This window comes from Euleptes europaea, chromosome 4 (assembly GCF_029931775.1).
Source record: "Euleptes europaea isolate rEulEur1 chromosome 4, rEulEur1.hap1, whole genome shotgun sequence".
Lineage (NCBI taxonomy): Eukaryota > Metazoa > Chordata > Lepidosauria > Squamata > Sphaerodactylidae > Euleptes > Euleptes europaea.
Window position 1 is genome coordinate 2,686,296 of NC_079315.1, and position 22,038 is coordinate 2,708,333.

At 44.8% G+C, this 22,038-nt stretch overlaps 1 protein-coding gene across 1 annotated transcript in view; it reads right to left on the minus strand.

Moving 5' to 3' along the window:
* Positions 1-22,038, minus strand: part of KAT6B (lysine acetyltransferase 6B) — a 117,503-nt gene that overhangs the window by 58,533 nt on the left and 36,932 nt on the right. Inside the window, exons 2-7 of the mRNA XM_056849131.1 lie at positions 19,592-19,700; positions 12,653-12,768; positions 12,337-12,418; positions 9,434-9,566; positions 3,377-4,329; positions 2,000-2,121 (exon numbers count right to left, since the gene is read on the minus strand). Coding sequence (XP_056705109.1) covers positions 2,000-2,121; positions 3,377-4,329; positions 9,434-9,566; positions 12,337-12,418; positions 12,653-12,768; positions 19,592-19,700 — 1,515 coding nt within the window. The remainder of the gene's footprint in view (positions 1-1,999; positions 2,122-3,376; positions 4,330-9,433; positions 9,567-12,336; positions 12,419-12,652; positions 12,769-19,591; positions 19,701-22,038) is intronic.

Consider the following 22,038-nt stretch of genomic DNA (forward strand, 5'->3'; position numbering starts at 1 on the left):
AGGCAGGAACAAGACTGAATAGAGCGGGGGACGTTCCCTCCAGGGATAGGCAGTTAAAATTTTAGGTCCTGCCTCCCGGAACAAGAGGAAGAGGAAACACCCACTCTGAAGATGGCCTCCTCTCCCAGAGCGAGAAGAATGAACAGTGGCAAAAGAGGTCAGCTGTTTTCACACCATGAGAAATGTGAAATGTTCAATCGTGTCCACAAAGCAGCTCAACTAAAGCCCTAGACACAGAGCTACTTGAAAGGGCCATAGCAACTACTCCCTCTCCATACAAAACCAGCTTTTACGCCATTCTAACTCTTCTTTCTTAAGCTCGCGGCAGCAGTTTTGACCCATGGCTCATTAGGAAATATGGGGTCGGGCCCAGACTAAATCTTCCATTAGCCGAGGTGGAACGGCCCTGTCTCACCCCTGCCACTTCAGCCCACTGATATCCCCCAAAACGTGGCTTGTAGGGGATAGAGGACCTTGAGGAACTACACGACAGCAGAAAGGAGGACTCGGTGAAAATGGCCAATTTAGGGGGTTACCGCATTATGTATTCCCAGCGATGTATTAAGTTTGAAAACGTTATAAAAAATACTGTTTGCACTTTCTACGTATTCCCACCGATGTATTAAGAGTTTGAAACTGTTATAAAAAATACTGTTCACACTTTGTTTGGCCCCTTTAGCTGTGAAGACGTCTTCCAACCATTTTTTAGCCATAGTATCCAAAAACCCTTTTAAAGCGATGTTTTTTATAACATTTTAAAACTCTTAATACATCGGCGGGAATACATAATGCGGTAACCCCCTTAGTTTGCATCCCACCTAATTAACTTGAGATAAGCGAGGAAGCGGATAGGAAACATCATATTGACCAGAAATGGTTGAGATGATCCAAACAATGAGGAAAGATTATCTTAGAGCAAACATGTAACAGAAAAAGAGCCAGAGTCCAGCGGCACTTTAAAGACTAACAAAATTTCTGGCAGGGTATAAGTTTTCGTGAGTCACAGCTCACTTCTTCAGATTCATTCATTCTAGCGGTATCTAGCTGTGTCTGAAGAAGTGAGCTGTCATGCATGAAAGTTCATACCCTGTCAGAAATTTTGTTAGTCTTTGTGGTGCTACTGGACTCTTGTTCTTTTTTACAGCTACAGACAGACTAACACGGCTACACATCATGATGTAACAGAAAATAAGGGTGCTGGGAATTAAAATTTAGCTGCCTGGGGGAGGAGTAAATTACTGCTGAGCTGTTCATTAAAAAAATAATTATCGTGGACTAACAGGATATACATAACACAACGAAAGAGAAGACAGAAAAAAAGTAGAACCACCCAGTTTGCATCTAGGCCTTATTGACCAAAGAAGAAATGAAAAATCTGACCAGTGCACAAGCTCAAGAACCAAGGAGAACCAACAGAGGATAGTAAATACCAGTTCGCAGCCACACAATGAGCATTTTACTGGCTTTGCTCAAAACATTTTAGAGTTTTAAAACAACAAATAAACTCACTCACATTTGACTATCCTACAGGGATTTACCACCTGGCATTTAACAACCCAGCACTCCTTGCCAAGGCAGGAGAAGAACTGCACAAGGAAAACAGTTCCCCCCAACCATGGTTGCAGGAAGCTGTGATCTGTTCCTGCCCCACCAGGAGGAATCACCCATCAGTCAAAACTGATCTCCTCTTCTAAGTGAGACTGGACATAAAAATGCAGGTCTTGGTGGCTGGCTTTAGAGGACGCAGAGAAGGCGTGAGCGTGGACAACTCTGATCTTCAGAAAACACACAGGAATGCGGTGAGAAGATACATGAGCTATTCTTATTTATGCTCTGTTTCACTGAGACAAATGGGTCCTAAGCTAGAAAAGTGCTAGGATATCAAGCCTACCTTTAATGAACGAATGATGCAAGTATATATATTTCCCTGCCTCATCTGGCCGTTTACATCACCACAGTACTATTTATTATCAAGACATCTGCTTGGCGTGAACCTTACCTCCATGGCAAGTTCTCGAGCCTGCTTAAATATTTCCAGATCTTCTTCCGAAACAATGTCCTTGGTTCCCACCAGAAACAAATCTGTGTTTTCTTGTTTGATGCTTATTTTGATTTCAGTACCTGTTGTTTGAAACCAGCAGAGAGATTATTCACCAACATGATGGTGACAATGCTATACACACTCCTAGTCTTGTTACGTTAGCAGCCACGACTCTTAACTTGTTTTCCCCGTGCTTCCCAGTTTTAGACGGCAAGCTTTTATCATCGTTAGGATATTACACTTGCCACGCTTGCACATCTGTTTAAAAGGCATGCTACCAGATCGTCATCTGTATTTGCTCTCCTGTCTACACTCAGGTTTTCACTAGCTACTCCTAGCTTATAAACATGAATATTTTAAAAGCATGTCTTCTGGACTCGCCCCTTCCAGAGGTCGAGGGAAGCAAGTTAAACCTACGTCAAACCATGGAGGCAGCAGCACAGATTTCACATATTCTGGCAAATTTCCCGTGCAACTTTGATTTTTAAAAAATTAAAACACATCCTCTGGCACTAAACTAAGCTTAAAGGTAAAGGTCCCCTGTGCAAGCACCGGGTCATTCCAGACCCATGGGGTGGCATCACATCCTGACGTTTACTAGGCAGACTTTGTTTTACGGGGTGGTTTGCCAGTGCCTTCCCCAGTCGTCTACACTTTACCCCCAGCAGCAAGTTGGGTATCTGCAGGGATCGAACTCAGGTCGTGAGCAGAGCTTGGACTGCAGTACTGCAGCTTCCCACTCTGCGCCATGGGGCTCCGAAACTAAGCTTAGACAACACTATTTAAAAACGAGACAGAACAGGACTACAGCTAAGAGTACAGGCAATTTCTCTTAAAGAAAAGGAAAAGACTTGTTTTTAAAAACTGGGAAGGCTAAAACTTCACAGCAGTACAGATCCAGCATCGTGGAGCAGGATGGAATCGGTCATGGAAAAGCAATGGAGGAGAGGGAAATGGAAGAGTTGGAAATGGTCGACCCGACAAACGCCGACAGCGCTATGGACAGAGAAAGGCCCAAGGGACAGCATGAAGTGGCTACAGACACGGCATCACAAAGGCATAAGCAACACCATGAAGACACTGGGTGGGGGGAGAGAGAGCTAGCGTCACCACATACGCAAAAAAAACTGACAGACAACAAGGCGGTACAGTATTAGTAGTAAAAAAACACTCTGGAGATTTTAGTCAGCATTAGTTACAAGGTCAGAGTTCACTGCTTTTTGTACGAGAGTGAAGGTAAGAACGAGAAAAAATAGCCGAGACCTATGTGACAAAATAAGAAATTTGGATTTGGACGGGACGCGGGTTTGGTTGGCGCTTTGACCTGTTGCTTACCATCATCCTGATCAGGTTTAATCCTTCCGTCTGCCAAGCTCCCCTTCCCTGGTGAGGGGGTCCCCATCTGAGGGGTCACTTTATACTTTAATCTGCCTAGAATCCTGCGCTTTTTAAGGAAAGTCGTTTGCTTGAAGTGAGCAAGTGCTTTAAAAGAGCGTCCTCTAGACATACCCCATCCAGAGGTGGAGGAATGAGAAAGAAACCTACTTCTAATATCTTTCTTTCCATAGAAAGCAGCGTTAGACTTGGATGCGGAAGAGAACGCTGCCTTGCGCCGCAAACGCTTGGGTGGTGCGTAACTCGGGTGCCCCTTTTTGCGAGGCTGTCCCTGAGTGGTATAAATATGAGAAAGTCCATCAAAAAGTCCCTTCAGCTGACTGTGACTGGGAAGGCTGCTAAAGGAAGGCGCGCTGGACTGACTGGAGGAGCTTTGGGGAGAGTTAGAAGAGACGGACGTGCTGGATTTTTGTGAACTGGGGCTCTGACCAGAGATGGGGGCTGGGGTTGGAAGTGAAGAAGGTTTTAGCTTTTGTGTGGTACCTGTAGCCAACAACACATGAGAAGCACAGGACTGTTTCTGAGAGGCCATTTTCCTCGGACGATAATGCTCTGAAAAGTCTATTATTTCACCTCGTGATCTGCGACCATCGGGTGACGGGGTGAAAAACTTAGTAAGGCCGTCAATGAGCCCTTTGGTTTTCTTGTTAACGTTAAGTGTAGAGGCAGGTATGTAGGTGGAGGTGGTGGTGGTGATTTTGGTGGTGGTGGTGGTGGTGGTGGAGGTGGCACCAGGCCGGGTGGGGTCTGTAACAGCCAATCTGCTGCTTGAATCCTTCACAGATGCAGCATGACCAGATGAAGGTGTGGTACAGACTTTAGTCTTTTGACCCCTACCAGGTGACCCCCTTCCTGTGAATGCATTCATGGATCCTTCATCACGGGTTACAGACCTAAGCAAAGAAATTCGGAAAATGAGAAGTCAGCACGGAAGGAACCAAGGATGAGAAGTCACAAAGGAACAGGCCTGCATTCAAACGATTCACACTTGCTAGCTTAAAACGGAAATAATTTGCCACCAAAGAACTGATAAGTAAAGAAGGAAGCCCGTGTTATTTCATAACAGATGCCAAAAAAGGAGTACCTATGCCACACCTACAAATAACTAAACATAAGAAAACAAAAGCATGTGGCTACATGCCATATATCGTGACATACATCCAATATTATAAATAACACATGAACACATGAAGCTGCCTTCTACTGAATCAGACCCTTGGTCCACCAAAGTCAGTACTGTCTACTCAGACCGGCAGCGGCTCTCCAGGGTTTCAGGCATCTCCAGTTAATGGGATGTCGTTAAACTGTGGAACTCTTTGCTCCAGGATGTGCTGATGGCCACCAACATGGAAGGCTTTAAGAGGGGAGTGGACATGTTCATGGAGGAGGAACATATGAAGACATGAAGCTGCCTTAGACTGAATCAGACCCTCGGTCCATCAAAGTCAGTACTGTCTACTCAGATCGGCAGTGGCTCTCCAGGGTCTCAGGCAGAGAGCTTTTGCATCACCTACTTGCCTAGTCCAGGGGTCGCAAAAGTGTGGCTCCCGAGCCGCATGCGGCTCTTTGAGTCCTTGAGTGCGGCTCTTTCCATGTCCGGGCCGGCTGAGTAGTGAAAGGGGCGGGGAGGCGGGAGAGAGTCTGCGCAGGAGGCGCTTGGGTTACGTAGGAGCGACCACGTGCCGCTGCTGCTGGCGGGCCTGCTGTGGGGAGAAGTCTGCGCAGGAGGCACTCGAATTACAAAGGAGCGACCACGTGCTGCTGCTGCTGGATGGCCTGCTGTGGGGATTGGGGGTTTCTTAAGCAGCGGAGGGAGCAGCTGCCATTTCGATATTTGCATGGTAAGCCCACCCGCTGCCTCTTGGCTTCTGCTGTTGGCTCCTCGAGTCCCTCTTCAGAAAGGCTCGAGAGAAATTCTCATTGCTTTGCACGCGCTTCGCCCGGACGAGGAAGCCCCGCGCAGCGCCTTTCTCGCTTGAGGCCGCCCGCAGACCGGAGGGGAGGGGGAGGCAGAGAGCAAGCTGCCCCGGCGGCCGCCACCTCCCACCTCCCTGCCGCGCGGGCCTCTCTTTCGGTACGGCCGCTCTCGCCCCCAGGGCTGCAGAGCAGGCCCAAGGCCGTGCTCAGGCCGCCCCTGGGAGGGGGGAGGGGGCTGGCGCCGTGGCCTCAAGGGAGGGAGGGAGGGAGGAAGGGGCAGTTGGGGGACTCTCCTTTCTCCCCCCCCCCCCCGTGGAAGCCGACTGGGCGCGCGGCCCTGCCTGCCTGCCCCCCAGCTGGGGGGGGGGCTCCTCCAGCCAAGCCACCTTGCCCGGGCACCCGCCTGCCTGCCCTGAATCTGGAGCCTGTTGGTACCAGAATGGTGTGGGGGGGTGAGCACCCGCCCCTCCCTCTGGCCAGGAGGAAACTGGCATGTCCGTGGCAGGGGGAAGGAAGGATGGACTGTGCATCTCCCCCTTGTTTGTTTGCATGGAACACACACAGACCGGGGACCTGCTGGCCTCTTCCTCTGTGCCTGGGATCCCTGGACATCTGGACCCTCGCTGGGTGATGGTGGTGGGGGGGAGAAAACAGTGGGCCTTTTTGTCTGGCAATTGTTAGCCCTCCCCTGGCCTATTACTACAGGTTTCCCCTCTTCCTGCTACTTTGTGCCTCTTTCAAAAGGAACCAGGGGGGTGGTTTACACTCTCCCCCCAGCCATTCACCACCCCACTGTGCAGTAGGTGCTCTACTGGTTTCCACTTCTGCTAAATTTTAATTAAAGTTTATTAAGTTAATAAACAGTTTACCTACCTATATAGTTTGAGTTTAAAAAAATTGGCTCTCAAAATAAATCTCAATCATTGTACTGTTGATATTTGGCTCTCTTGACTAATGAGTTTGGCGACCCCTGGCCTAGTCTCTTTAACTGGAGATGCCAGGGATTGAACCTGGGGCCTTCTGCATGCAAAGCAGAGGTTCTACCACTGAGCCACAGCCCCACCCCATCAATAATAGTCCAAATTGTCTCCAATCAATGGTCACAACTTCATCCTGGACTTTCATGTGATTGCACTTTAAAATAAGAGAATAAGAACTGGATAAGAATTCTTTATTAGCTAATTTGGACTACTATTGATGGTGTTATTTGTAATATTGGATGTATGTCACAATATATGGCCTGTAGCCACGTGCTTTTGTATTCTTATTTCATAACAGATAACATTATCCAACTGTTAAAAATGAGGGTGTTTTGTGTGTGTGTGGGTGCGTGTGTGAGATAATATAGGCTAAATAAAGACAGAGAGTGGTCCTGGGACAAAGTATTGATCTATGGCTTGTGTGCCAACTGAACCTGGCCATCGACTTACTGAATGTCTTTGGGTGAGCCACCTTCAGCCAGCTTTAGCTCTTCAGCCATGAAATGACTGAACCACAGAATCGTGATGACAAAAAGACAAAAGCTGCAATGCGCTCCGTATAATATACAGTAACAGTGATGGGTGTGAAGGGCCGCTGCAGATGTGATACCGGCTCTCTGCTGAGCACAGTTAATATATCAGGAGTCACCCACAGGGGAGGGGCTGTAGCTCAGTTTGTAGAGCATCTGCTTGGCGTGCAGAAGGTCCCAGGGTCAATCCCCGGCATATCCAGTTAAGGGGAGTAGGCAAGTAGCTGATGTGAAAGACCTCTGCTTGAGACCCTGGAGAGCTGCTGCCGGTCTGAGTAGACAATACTGACTTTGCAGCTTCATGTGTTCATGTGTTCACAAACTCACGTTCCCTCAGGGGTCCTGAATTATGTCAAATTTAAGAGGGCCCACGGTGTTATCAAAAAAATCAGTGATTTGTTTTGTGATCAGAAGCCTCTTGTAATCTGAAGCCCTAAACTTTGCTTGGGCAAAAATCCAGCTCTGCATTCCCTTCATGTGGCTGCCACCCCCCTGCCGCCCCAACATAGTTAAATGGCTCACCAGCATGAGAATAAATTGAGGGTAAGGCTAATGGGTCATTCCTTTAACTCAGTCTTGAAACCTCACTTGATCTGTGATTTTAGATGCTGGCATTAAAGGACAGTTGGCAGGGAAGGAGAGTTTATTCCTGAAACCAACTCCTGATTTGTTAACTTCAGCAGTAAACTAGGGTTAAATCCGCACTATCCCAACACAATATACAATTAAACCCAGTGTACCCCATTAGGTACTTGACTACTACATCGGATTGACCCTTATTAATAAAATTCCCTCTTGAATGCTGATAAACCACAACATAGTTCCCAGGAGATGCAAAGCATCTTCCAGGAGATGCAAAGCAGAAGAGCATCAAAACATTTGACATTTTCAAACCAGCAGCAACGAAGGTACTGCACTCCCAGCAGGAGGAAGAGACACTTAAAAGTCCGGTCTGATTGGCTTGTGTATGCTTAAGTTCAACAGGGATACTTTCATACGAGCTTCAAAACACCGCTAAAAATACATGACATTCGTAAAGGAAGAACGACGCCGTTCCTTACGGCATTACGTCAAAATGCACACCATGATATTTAACTTTTAAAATGTGCACATTTAGCAAATGAAGAGTAGTTAAGAACCCTGCGGAAGACATAAATAAAATTACAGCCAAAGAAAAACAACAACTGGGAAAGGCATGACGTGGAAGGTAAAGCAGATCGGAGCGTGCTGATTTGGCTAAAGGCTAACAACTGAAGATGCAGAACCCCAGAGGGAATATTGAAGAATGGTTTGGGTTGTTTTTTCTTTAAAAAATATCAACTTGCTAAGGGTGCTTTCAGTGAAAGAAAAATACACAGAGCCAGGAAGAGTTATCAAACTGAAGAGCTGCATAAGTGCGCCAAATTCTTTTTCCTTCCCTGCTGCGTATACAACTACCTTTTTAATGAACAGAGTATGTTATAGAAGGTGGTTCCCTTCCACAATTTATGTGTGTGTGTGTGTATTAAAATAATTTTCTCCTTAATGGCGAAACTAATTGATACCAATGGCTTACATACAGTTAGAAATGAAGCAGCCCTAGGGCTACCATCTGGTTTGCTGAATAGCCAACTAGTCTTAAATCTGGTCCCCACCTGTTCTTCCCACTCCAACACACGACTGAATATGGTTAGCTGTTAACATGCACAACCTAATTAAAATCTTTTCACTTAAGTCTGACTATTTTGATTCTAGAAGAGCAGCTCTAAAGCTTCAGAATCCATTGCTGGGTGCCACATATGCTAATAACCATCTGTCTGCTGAGGTTAACAAGCTCTTCATGCTATATGATTTCACACCACCATTCAAAGCCACAAAGTTCTATTAAACAGTGCCACGCAACTACCAACTCTGACGAAGGAGCGCAAATAAATCCAGCAACGGTATTATTGTAGCCTTCCCAGTTGATTGCATTCCATCAACAAAGTTAAATCCAACTGTTCCCTTATGTCCACTCACAAATTAATCTGCAATCGATTTAACACACCAATTTAGCACGCCAACAACGGCTTTCAATTGATGTTATATGAATGCATCACGAAGTGGGACCCACATCTCACTCCTATGCCTGCAATCCTCGTGACGCAACACAGGAAGGATTACAGACATTAGCTGCTTCTGAGGAGAGTACAGACGTTAAGGTCCAAATCACATGCTGGATTTCCATGACTGGATATCCTGATGGGGAGGGGCCGTTGCTCAGTGGTAGAGCATCTGCTTGGCATGCAGAAGGTCCCAGGTTCAATCCCCGGCATCTCCAGTCAAAGGGACCAGGCAAGTAGGTGATGTGAAAGACCTCTGCCTGAGACCCTGGAGAGCCGCTGCTGGTCTAAGTAGGCAATACTGACTTGGATGGACCAAGGGTCTGATTCGGTAGAAGGCAGCTCCATGTGTTCATGTATTCTTTGTCCCTATGAAGCAGGCACTGTCTGAAGCAGGTGGAGTGGACGAACTAACTCGCGCCCTAGCCCTTGCAAGAATGCAATCTCAGATTCCTCCCTGCCACAAAAAGGCAATAAAAGAATACTTACAACATTCGTTGCTTTAGTTTGTTTTTTGGTCGTCCAATAGGTTTTGTGTATCGCCGCCTTATCTGTGTGGCTTTCTCGTGAAGTAACTTTCTTCCTTTTTTCTTTGGTCTGCAGACCTGGCAGATCCACATACCTGCATTGATATTCAAAAATAAGTCCCATGAATTGCACTAGATCTTTATGATCACCATTTTCCTAATTGGGAAATCAGGATAAAATAAACTTACTGTCTACCCTCCAACTTAGAATCACAGAATCGTCAAGTTGGAAGGGATCACGAGGGTCATCTAATCCAATCCCCTGCACAATGCAGGAAATTCACAACTACCTCCCCACCCCACACTCCCCCAGTGACCCCTGCTCCATGCCCAGAAGATGGCCAAGATGCCCTCCCTCTCATGATCTGCCTAAGGTCATAGAATTAGTATTGCTGACAGATGGCCATCTAACCTCTTCTTAAAAACCTCCAGGGAAGGAGAGCTTACCACCTCCCGAGGAAGCCTGTTCCACTGAGGAACCGCTCTGACTGTTAGAAAATTCTTCCTAATGTCTAGACGGAAACTCTTTTGATTTAATTTCAACCCGTTGGTTCTGGTTATTCTTCCCTGGTAGAAAATAACGTAATGATGGAACAAAAACTGGTTTACTAGAGCCTGGTATTTCTGGAACCCGCTATCGAACTTTCATTCAGGGAATGGACAGCAGGTTCATGAAGATACCTGGGTCCAGGTGAACCAGTTCAGTGCCATGTCACAAGAGTCTTTCCACCCAGGAAGAACAGCAAGGTTCCAGCCCAGCAGCACCTCAGAGATCAACAAGATTTTTTGGGATATGAGCTTTTGAGAGCTATGTTCTGAAACCACCCGGGAAGAGAAGAGGGAGTGCGCGCAAGGAAGCCAACGAGGGTCATCGAGACAGAAAATACAAGAAAACAACCAAACGCAAAGAGCAAAGAGTACAGAAAAAGGCAGGAGAAGGAAAACTACTGCCTTTTTATTCTGCTTTTCAAACAAAGTGTCTCAAAGCGGTTCAGTTCAATTACAGTCCCATACACAGAGCCTGTAGTTCCCTGATATTAAGAGTTGGAATGAATTATTCCACTGGAGGCAACAAGGATCACGGGCTGGGTCACAAGCGGCATCATTTATACTCCAGCTTTCTTCCTGCTGCATGATCCGTCTTCACCCAAGCAGTGTGCAACATTTTTCACCAAAAGGCAGCAAATTGTTTTTGTGTTAACATGGTTAATGTTTTCTGACTTCAGGAATAATTTGACTTCCGAATCAGAGAATGCAGAAGAGAGCCAGGACTACCAGCCTGTTGCAAAATATCTGTTTTGTTCTCACACAGTGCCAATTTTATTATTATTTTTGGCCGTTAAGTCACAGCTGACTTGTGACAACCCTGTAGGGTTTTCAAGGCAGGAGACATTCAGAGGTGGTTTGCCATTGCCTGCCTCCACGTCATGCCCCTGGTATTCCTTGGAGGTCTCCCATCCAAATACTAGCCAGGGCTGAGAGTATGTGACTGGCCCAGGATCACCCAGCAAGTTTCCATGGAAGAGTGGGGATTCGAACCCGGATTTCCCAGATCCTAGTTTGACACTTCAACCCAGGAGTGTCAAACATGAGGGATTGTGAGCCGGATCCAGCCCCTTGAGAGCTCTTATCCGGCCCGCGAGCCAACCAAGGCAGCCACCCCCCACACACACACACTCTCTCAATCTGGGCTGGCGAGGCATGGCCTGGCCCAAGCAAGTGACATTTATGTCATATCCGGCCCTCGTAAAGATTGAGTTCAACACCCCTGCCTTAACCACTACACCACGCTGGCTCTCACACTGCCAATAAAAGCAAGGCCATTCATTTTTAATGCTGCTTTGGCTGAAGTACTTTGATACGTCTGAGATGACCAAGGATGCAAAAATCTGTGTGTGTGTTAAGTGCCGTCAAGTCGCTTCCGACTCATGGCGACCCTATGAATCAATGTCCTCCAAAATGTCCTATCTTTGGCAGCCTTGCTCAGGTCTTGAAAATTGAGGGCTGTGGCTTCCTTGATTGAGTCAATTCATCTCTTGTTGGGTCTTCCTCTTTTCCTGCTGCCCCCACCTTTTCATAGCATGACTGTCTTTTCCAGTGACTCTTGTCTTCTCATAATGTGACCAAAATATGATAGCCTCAGTTTAATCATTTTAGCTTCTAGGGTCAGTTCAGGCTTGATTTGATCTGGAACCCACTGATTTGTTTTTTTGGCAGTCCATGGTAATCTGCAAATAGCTTAATGCTGCAAACAGATTAATAGACTCAAGAGAAAGGCAGGAGAGCGTTGCCTTCAAGATTATCAATACTGAAAACCCACGTTTCAATAAGAGTGCGAGAAATTTACGGGTCGCTGCCTCGTCTGCTCTTTCAGCAGGAAAAAAACAGAAAAAGCGGAAGCACCATTTCCCTTCATTTAGGAAGGAGAGAAGGTGATCCCTGTTTATGCACCTCCGGAACTCTACAAGAAGAAAATCCAAAGTTCGGCCCGCCAAGAAGCATGGCTCGAGAATCATTAGGCTTTGAGCCAGTAGAGGCAGGTTGGAGTTCGCAACTCTGCTATGAATTCAAGAGTGATCTCTGATACCTCACCGGCTGGGCTTCGACTTCTCCTCTACAAGCTGCTGCTGCTGTTTGTACAGCACTCAACACTCAGTCTGGAATGGAAGCGACGGCTAATAGACACAGGAGAGGGACTGCTTCACACGTTCACAGCAAATAATGCTGTCTGACTGACGCTAACAGCGGCCGTGTAAATAATTCACTAAATCAATTCACGATGCTGCAGGGGAAGTCAAGATATATATCAGCTGAGCAAGACTACCGCACGGGGCTACATATATTTGAAGGGCTTCCGTTGGTCACCTTTTGGCATTCGGGAAAGAGGAGGGTCACAGCATTCCATGTGGAATCCTCGGTCGCAAGAATCACAGAAAAGCATGTTGTCCTGTATAAATAAAAAAAGGGGGGAGGGAGTAAAGCGATCTGGCATGGGTTTTTAATTTCATGGATAAGCAGAAGCATTAATTAACGATAATACAAAAACATTACTTCGCTCGTTTTAAAGAGTCCCTGCTAGCTAAAAAAAAACCCTATAAATTGGGTTGTTAGCCCTAAAAAAAAAAAAAAGACTGAAAAATTTACACCAAACATTGTACTGTATTAAGGGATTAAAATTTACCGCATTTTTGCCTTGGATTCTACAGGCACTGCATGTCTTGCATTCAATACACTGCCATCTTAAGGCCTTCACATTAGTCGTCAACTCCAGACAAAATTTCAAACATGATGGATGTCCTACAAAAAGGTAATATTTATACATGAGGTTTCACAGTGTTCCAGAACCCCCTGAAGGTCTATGATGTCTTTTCACAGCAGAACTCCCCGGTGCTGGCTATTCCCAGAGACCCCCCTCATGGACAGGATGAGGAGTGGCTATTAAGGTTTTATTTTGGAAGTCAACACATTTTGTGTTTTCCATTCATGCTGCGTGGTGAAACTTAACACAATTGTCCAACCTTTTATTTCACGTTGAACTACTTTGGAAGATACGACCTTTGGGTCATTTTATTAAATAACTAGTCAGCAGGTACTCGACAGCATTTATTTGCTGCGATTTCTTCAAATGCAATTGCTACTGGTATATTTTTCTATAGTGGAGGGCTAGAAAGCTATAAAAATGCAAGGAGAAAACGGGTATTGTTCAAAACTGTGCGGCTTGTATATAGATGCCTTCCAACCAACACTGCTGTCCTGCCGTCCTGAGGATGAGCACACCTATGAGGTGAGAACTGAGCTAGAGACATTATGCAATGGCTGTGGAAACCTACGGCTTGTCGGGAAGCACCTGGATGCCGAAATGGGCAAGGACATTGATCCCCAACATGGGTTGCTCATCTGCTTATTCTCCAAACCAAAGAGCCAATCCTGGCTTTCCTCCGCCTCACTGGAGCATAAAAAAGTAAAGGCCATCGCCCTGTGCAAGCACCAGGTCATGACTGACCCATTGGGTGACATCACATCACGACATGTACTAGGCAGACTGGGTTTACGGGGTGGCTTGCCATTACCTTCCCCAGTCATCTACACTTGACCCCCAGCAAGAAGGGTATTTGTTTTACCAACCGTGGAAGGATGGAAGGCTGAGACAACCTTTTGTTTTTTTAAAAAAAAATTATTAAAAATTACAAACAATTACAAACACAAATACATACACATACACACTTTCTAATCATTCTTCCAGGGAAACCAGTAAATGATTATAGATAAATCAATAAATGATTTGAAAACACTCATATAAGCCAAACAATAGATTCCGCTAGATGATGAGCTATTCTGTTAAATATATCAAATAAACGTCTTACTCTTTAACTATACCACTCTTCTAGTTAACCAGATCTCTAAGTTCTAAAACTATAGACAATATTTATTGTCACTGAACTTGATTATGCAGTGCTTATCATCCCTACTTTAGCTCTACTTTAGATAATTACCCCACTTTTTGCTACCTACATCTCCAATTTTTCTTTTTGTTCATATCATCACAGGCTGAGTCAACCTGGAGCCGGCGACCTGAAACCAACTTCCGTGAGCAGAGCTTTTGACTGCAGTACTGCAGCTTACCACTCTGCGCCACGGGGCTCCTTCTGGAGCATAAGAGCCTCAAAACAATTGACTTTATGGAAGGAGGATGCTCAGCTTGCAACTGGCAAATATTCTGTGATTGGCCCCAGTATCTCACAGAAGCCATTTTTTCAGTGGCTCCCACCCCATTGTCAAAATTGCCCACAGGCTCAACAGGATTACGGGACTCCAGGCATGGACTGTGCCAGTCATTCAACCCAGGTTTACTTGGGCCAGCCGCCCTTCAGCCCCTACATAACATTCATAAAATGGAAGAAGAAAATGGCCTGAACCTGGTCTGTCATTAGGAAAAAAAACAGAATGATGCTTGGATCTACACATCCTTCATGGATCATCCATCCTTCACCAGCTGACTCATATCAGAGGAGGCAATGGATCATAGAATCATAGAGTTGGAAGGGGCAACCTGGGTCATCAAGTCCAACCCCCTGCACAATGCAGGAAATTCACAACTACCTCCCCCCGAGCACACCCCCATTGACCCCTACTCCATGCCCAGAAGATGGCCAAGATGCCCTCCCTCTCATGATCTGCCTCAGGTCATAGAATCAGCATTGCTGGCAGACTGCCATCTAGCCTCTGCTTAAACACCTCCAGGGAAGGAGTGCTCACCACCTCCCAAGGAAGCCTGTTCCACTGGGGAACCGCTCTGTTAGAAAATTCTTCCTAATGTATTCCCAATGGGAATACTGTGGCCTGTGGGCACAGAACAATGACGGTTCCAAGCCTATCACAGGTTCTTTTAAGTCCTGAATTTTGCTAGCAGCTAACTTTATCGTACATTTATTTATATGGCACAGGGCTTTACACATCCCAGTGAGCATACAAGGAAAAATTGACATGAAGGAGACAGACAAACAAGGAGGCAGGGATAAAGAGGGAACAAATATAGAATCATAGAGTTGGAAGGGACCACCAGGGTCATCTAGTCCAGCCCCCTATACAATGCGGGACATTCACAACCACCTCCCCCCGCCCCCAAGAGACCCCTATTTCATGCCCAGAAGATGGCCAAGATGCCCTCCCTCTCATCATCTGCTTAAGGTCATAGAATCAGCCTTGCTGACAGATGGCCATCTAACCTCTGCTTAAAAACCTCCAGGGAAGGAGAGCATACCACATCCCAAGGAAGTCTGTTCCACTGAGGAACCACTCTAACTGTTAGAAAATTCTTCCTAATGTCTAGACGGAAACTCTTTTGATTTAATTTTAACCCATTGGTTCCGGTCCGACCTTCTGGGGCAACAGAAAACAACTCTATATGACAGCCCTTCATGTACTTGAAGATGGTTATCATATCACCTCTCAGTCTTCTCTTCAGGCTAAACATACCCAGCTCCTTCAACCTTTCCTCATAGGACTTGGTCTCCAGACCCCTCACCATTTTTGTTGCCCTCCTCTGGACATGTTTCCGCTTGTCTAGATCCTTCTTAAATTGCGGTGCCCAGGTCCTAGTCCGACACCTTAACCACTGCACCACGCTGGCTCTCCAGGGTGCTGCTACTGCTGCTAAATCCTAATTAAGCAGGCCGTGGCAGTATGGGTCTGGTTCCTACTGTTATGTAATACTAGCAACAATCCAGCAATCCAAAACAGCATTTCCTCTGATTACGCAGGACAGCAGAGCAGCGCTATATTCAAAAAACTCATTATTCCTATATATTGTTGAAAGAAAGCAGGAACATAGTATGAGCAATCCAGTTTAAGTGTACAGGTTTACCACCCACCCCCCAAAGCCATTTATATTTGCATAATACAGGATTACTTTCCAAAGCACAGTTCAGCTTAAAAGTTATTATATCGGATTTCAGTTAAGGGGGAAAACAGTCACCTGTAGCTAAGGTTTAGCCATCTGGCAATTTGACTGCCAGTCTCAACATGTCATTTTGTATATCTAAATACATCTAAGTAACTAATTAAACATAATTTAGCTTTAATGAGGCAGAGAGAATGCATCAGTGTTAATTCAAATGGAAGCTGATCCATGAAAGTCGAGTATTCCAACTCTGATGTTCCTTAGAATTGTCAGTGAATTGTTATAATGGAAGAATAGCTGGCGTGCATTAAGCATTGATTAATGAAAAGCTGCATTTGCAAACAGGCAGAGTGTAACAACTAAATTGCAGGAGAACATTTCATATACATTTGGTATCTAGTCAAACTGCATTTTCATAAATTAGTTGTGAAGCCAATAGTGTCTAACAGAAAGAAACGAGAACAAAATTATGCCGTAAAGATACTGGTGGCGGATCAAGCTGCAGCCAGTTTATGGCAATCCCATGGGGTTTTCAAGGCAAGAGTTGTTCAGAGGTGGCTGGCCATTGCCTGCCTCCACGTTATGACCCTGGACTTCCTTGGTGGTCTCTCATCCAAGTACTAACCAGGGCTGACACTGCTCAGCTTCCAAGGACTGACGAGATCAGGCTAGCTTGGGCCACCCAGTTCAGGGCCCATGAAGATACTGGGTAGGCCTTAATCTGTTCCCTGCTCTTAAGATAAGTAGCAAACGTGACATAACCCATAATGCTGCCATGTGTGTGAATGAAAAAAGACCGGTAAGTGCTAAATAACTGGGAGGGGGAAAAAACACCTTCAGGGTGAAGTCTCATTTATTGCAAAAGATGGATATCCATTCCAAGATAACAATAAATGTAAGATAATTCACAGTGGGTAGCTGTGTTAGTCTGTTTGCAGTAGTCAAAAAGGGCAAGAGTCCAGTAGCACCTTAAAGACTAACAAAAATATTTTCTGGTAGGGTATGAGCTTTCGTGAGCCACAGCTCACTTCTTCAGATAAATGAGCTGTGGCTCACGAAAGCTCATACCCTACCAGAAAATATTTTTGTTAGTCTTTAAGGTGCTACTGGACTCTTGCCCTTTTTGAATAAATGTAAGAAAAGACAAAGCATGCATTATCCTTCCTTTCACTCTTAGCCGCTAAGGTCCTGAAAAACCATTTCACTCCAAAATTTAAGTCCACATTATGCATTACACGGCTGCATGCGATAAGGAACAACAGTCTTTCCTTGCTCTCTGGTGCGTGTAACAGTACACATCTTTAGAAAAACTGTTGGCCTTATAAAACCGTTTATTGAAACATTTATAGTCTGCCTTTCTCATCATTTGCTGCAGCTCAAGGCAGCTTAAAAAAACTAATGGTCTGCCATTGCACCAAAACCCACAGCTCATTTAACAGTGCCATCTTAAGGACACCTTCCTGGGAGTAAGTCACACTGAATAGACTTGACTTAAGATTCTGAGTAGGCCCACTTAAGACTGTCTCCAAGTTACAGGTGGGGAAAGTGGCAGCCCCCCTAAACCAAAACCAGCAACTGCAGGTTCAAATTTAATGATGGTTCTTTCTTGTCTATCGAGCAGCAGAAAAAGCTAAGCACCAGACAACATTTGTTTTCCTTTCTGTATCTCCACTTACCCATTTCCACATACATAATGGTTTTAATGGTTTCTAAGATGTAATTTTATTGCCTTTAATAGGCATACTCCTCTGGTACTGGAGAGAATAGGTATGCATCATGACTAGTATCCATTTTGGCTAGTAGCCATGGATAGCCCTCTCCTCCACGAACATGTCCACTCCCTTCTTAAAGCCTTCCAAGTTGGCAGCCATCACCACATCCTGGGGCAGGGAGTTCCACAATTTAACTATGTGTTGTGTGAAGAAATACTTTCTTTTGTCTGTTTTGAATCTCTCACCCTCCAGCTTCAGCAGATGACCCTGCGTTCTGGTATTATGAGAGAGAAAAGCTTCTCCCTGACTCGTGTATAAGGAACTAATATGAGAGCAATATGTGTGAATGTCAATCGTGTTCATTTTCAAACCTGACATAAGAACCTAAGAAAGGCCCTGCTGGATCAGAACAAGGCCCATCAAGTCCAGCAATCTGTTCACACAGTGGCCAACCAGCGACCTGGATGTTTAGCTACAACTAGCAACGTCTATTTCTTTTTCCTACACTGCAACAGCAAGCATTTAGGCTTCAGGGAGATGTAAAAGGTCTCAGAAACTTAATAGCTGCTTCCTCAACTAGTATGGAGACTGAAGAGGATATAGTCCCATTCCTAAAAATAATACAAGAACTTTTCAATGACAAGCCTACTTTGTCTGAGGCTGGCTGGACAACAGACATCCAGGCACCCACGAGAGGAGCTCTAAGTGCACAACAAATGTTATCTTTCCGCAAGTAGTTGCTTGCACTATCCCCAACAAGCACTAGTCAACCCCCCTCCCATTTTGGCAACAAGTCAAAAGTTACTTTTAAGCAAGTGCTATAGGGAGGCCAAAAACTGAAGACTCCCATGTTCCAATATAAGCCTCTGCATCAGTGGTTCCCAAAGTGGGCAGTACCACCCCCAGGGGGGCGGTGGGATTACCTAGGGGGGTACTAAGAGGCAAAGGGGCAGCAGGAGGCACTAGAGGTGGCCCCTTCAGCTGTGTTGTTCACTAATTTACAATCGATCAAGCTATGGCACCATGCTGGCAAATTGGGTGGAAACTATCCGAATTTTTTTCCAGACATAGAAGAGCTGGTACCGCTGGATCAAGTTCATCAGTTTTGTTGAATAAATTTCAACTAAACAGTTTTAATTTTATTTTGAATAGATGTACAGTTAATTGTTGCTGTTTTGAAATTTTATTGTTATTATCTTCTTTAGTGCGTCATGCAAACCCCTATTTTGAATAACACTTTTTATAGGATAGGGTAGGGGGCACTGGGGTTGAGTTTGTGGAACCAAGGGGGCGGTGGCCCGAAAAGTTTGGGAACCACGGCTTTACATAATCTAGAAAGGACTCCGGATGGCCTATATCACAAAGGCTTTCTGAGAAAATTACAACTCTAATGAAACAATGCCTCTGCCCCTCCTCCACACACACCACAACGGGCTGGATCCAGTGGGTGTGTTCTGCCTACAGTTACGCTTGCTTCTGCCACAGAGTCTTCCGCCAATGCCAAAGAGTCGTGCATCAACGGATGACTGGCTGTGCCAGAGCAAAGCACCACCACTTGTAGAGCGGATCCAACCCAATATTGTCCTAGGTTTTTTTCCACCAACATTTCTCACACTTCGATTCCCCCCCACAGTAGCACTTAACATATCTTGCTTTACCAGCACTGACCCACCATGGAGTCTCACAATCACACAATTAAAACCAACATTTCCGACTTCTTGTCAAAGCAGAACCAGGTGTCACCTTCCACTTATTTCGACTTCAGTGTAGCAGGCTTATTTTCCACCCTTACCCACAAAGATCAGATCATCATCAGACAAGAACAGATGGGTAATATTTCCAGACTTCAGCAAGAACAATGAACATGCACCTCATTCTTGGCACCAGAAGTTTCAAATTCAAGATTCTAAAATGCCAAAGTTGTAACAATACCTCCCAACCAACAACCATTAATCGGGGAAAAAAAGCTTAATAAAAAAGACTGGTCGGAGTTAACTGATAGACTTACCGCTACTGCCGCAGTCTGCACAGGAGAGGAGCTCTTCTGGTTTTTTCTCACGGTTTGATTCTTTTGTCCCCAAACAGAAACTACATATCGGAATGGGATCAGCTCGTGGCTAGGAAAAGAAGTTAGTATCACTTGTTAGTTCTCTTCCATGCAGAATTCTATTCTACATTTTCCTTGATAACTAAAAGAAAATGTTCTATTCCATTTCGCTGTAAGATTTAGATCTAGGCCCACCTTTATAGTAACACCCTTTTGGTTCCAAGAACAATACAGTCAATGCAGGTTGCCTGTGAAAACTAGGGATAGAAAAATAGCAACAAAGTCTGGTACAACAAAGTTTACAATTTGATTATAACCCGATTACTAAAATACACTGGTCCTATATTATTTTTCTATCCCGAGTTTTCACAGGCAACCTGCATTGACTGTTACAAAGATTATGTTATTTACTGATTGTAGACACTATAAAGGTAGTCTCCTGTGCAAGCACCGGGTCATTCCTGACCCATGGGGTGACATCACATCCCGATGCTTACTAGACACAGTCTGCCTAGTAAGCATCGGGATGTGATGTCACCCCATGGGTCAGGAATGACCCGGTGCTTGCACAGGAGACTACCTTTACCTTTATATCGGAATGGGATCCGCTCGTGGCTAGGAAAAGAAGAAGGCCCTGTGGGCCAAACGCGTATGGTTTTGGTGTTTTTTTGTATTGTGCAACCAATTTAGCATGCGATTCCGCATATGTATGAAATTCACCTTTTGAAATCTGTAGTGCTTCAAAAGCACACCTATATTATTGGTTCTGTGTACAGCAGTACTTATGGTAAAACAATACAAGACTTGAGCTTCACTAATGTACTATTTTGCCCTTAAATGACAACCAGAAATACAAAGATGATAGAGGAAGGTATGAATTTGTCATTGTGTGACCTTGTAGGGCAACATCTGGCCCGCAAGAAGGAAAGCAATGTGCAAAAGACCTTATCACTGGACCTTATTCTGAGTAATTCTCTACCAGGAAAGCTTTGGTACAAAGTAGACTATAGACTAGCAGTATAATGTATGTACAACACAGGTAGGACTAAATTCTGATGCTTGAATACAGAACCCCCAGAACAGATGTGGTGGCCAACACTACATATTTGTTACTGATCTGGTCATTGATTTGGATTCAACAACTCCTGCTAAATCTTCCTCCAATAGAGAAATACATCCTCCGCCAAACGAAGACTTGGTGGGTCACCTGATTCAATTCTCAGGAAGTGCATTGTCAACGCCAACCCACAGTGCATAAAAGTGCATCAAATAGTCAATCCCTGCTAATCGTCCCCAATGATACAATTGCAGCGTCTGGATTACTCTTGTTCCTTTAAACAGCTGTTAACAGCACCTGTGAATGTAAAAGCCACAGTGCTGTCTTGGAATATTAGTGTTCCTAGCAGTATTTATTTTATTTATTTATTTTGTGATTTATAATGCGCCCTCCCCGGCCGAAGCTGGCTCATCTGTATGTCATCTGCTGCTGTGTTGTAGCCAGGTAAAGTTTTCAGGGAGGGGGGAAAGCATCCAAAGCACCATAGGAATAAATCGTAATGTGCAGGTTGTCAATCTCAGGGCTACAAAATGAGCATCTTTATGTCATAACACCTCATGCACCAAGTCTACAGATGTGTGTAGACGTCATCTGATGGTTCATAAATTCCAGACATATTGGCATTGCTCCTTCCGCAGTTTTGGATGTGCAAACAAATTTCAACTCAGTAGGAGCTGACCATCCAGTATCTTTTACCACAGGTCACTAAAACTCTACAATGTTAACACTCACACATATAAGTACATACATAAATAAATGTATTTAATACAGTCCAAGACCAATAAAAATAGAATCATAGAGTTGGAATGGACCACCAGGGTCATCTAGTCCAACCCCCTGCACAATGCAGGAAATTCACAACTACCTCCCCCACATGTTATTGTGGTTAGCCTTAATAAAAGGTACTGCATGACTTTAGAAGAAGAAGAGCTGGTTTTTATATGCTGACTTTCTCTACCACTTAAGGAAGAATCAAATTGGCTTACAATCATCTTCCCTTCCCCTCCCCACAACAGACACCCTGTGAGGTACCTCCCCCACATAGAATCAATATAATAATTTGAACGGATAACTTCCAGTATATCAAATAACTTCAGTTAAATTTAAGAACAGTTTACAATTATAGATTCACAGAATTATAATTATACCGAATTACAGTCACAGAATTTATACAGAATTATAGCTAAAAAGCCTATATATGGCTTACCTGAGTTTTCCTAGTCTTATAGACTATCCATCCAAATTTGGTGACTTTAAAAGTGACCTCTTAATTCTTATCTGCTAGCATAACTGAGAGAAGAGTCCTTCTGTCTTTCCCAGGATGGCAGGAAATTATAGGGGTAACCAGTGT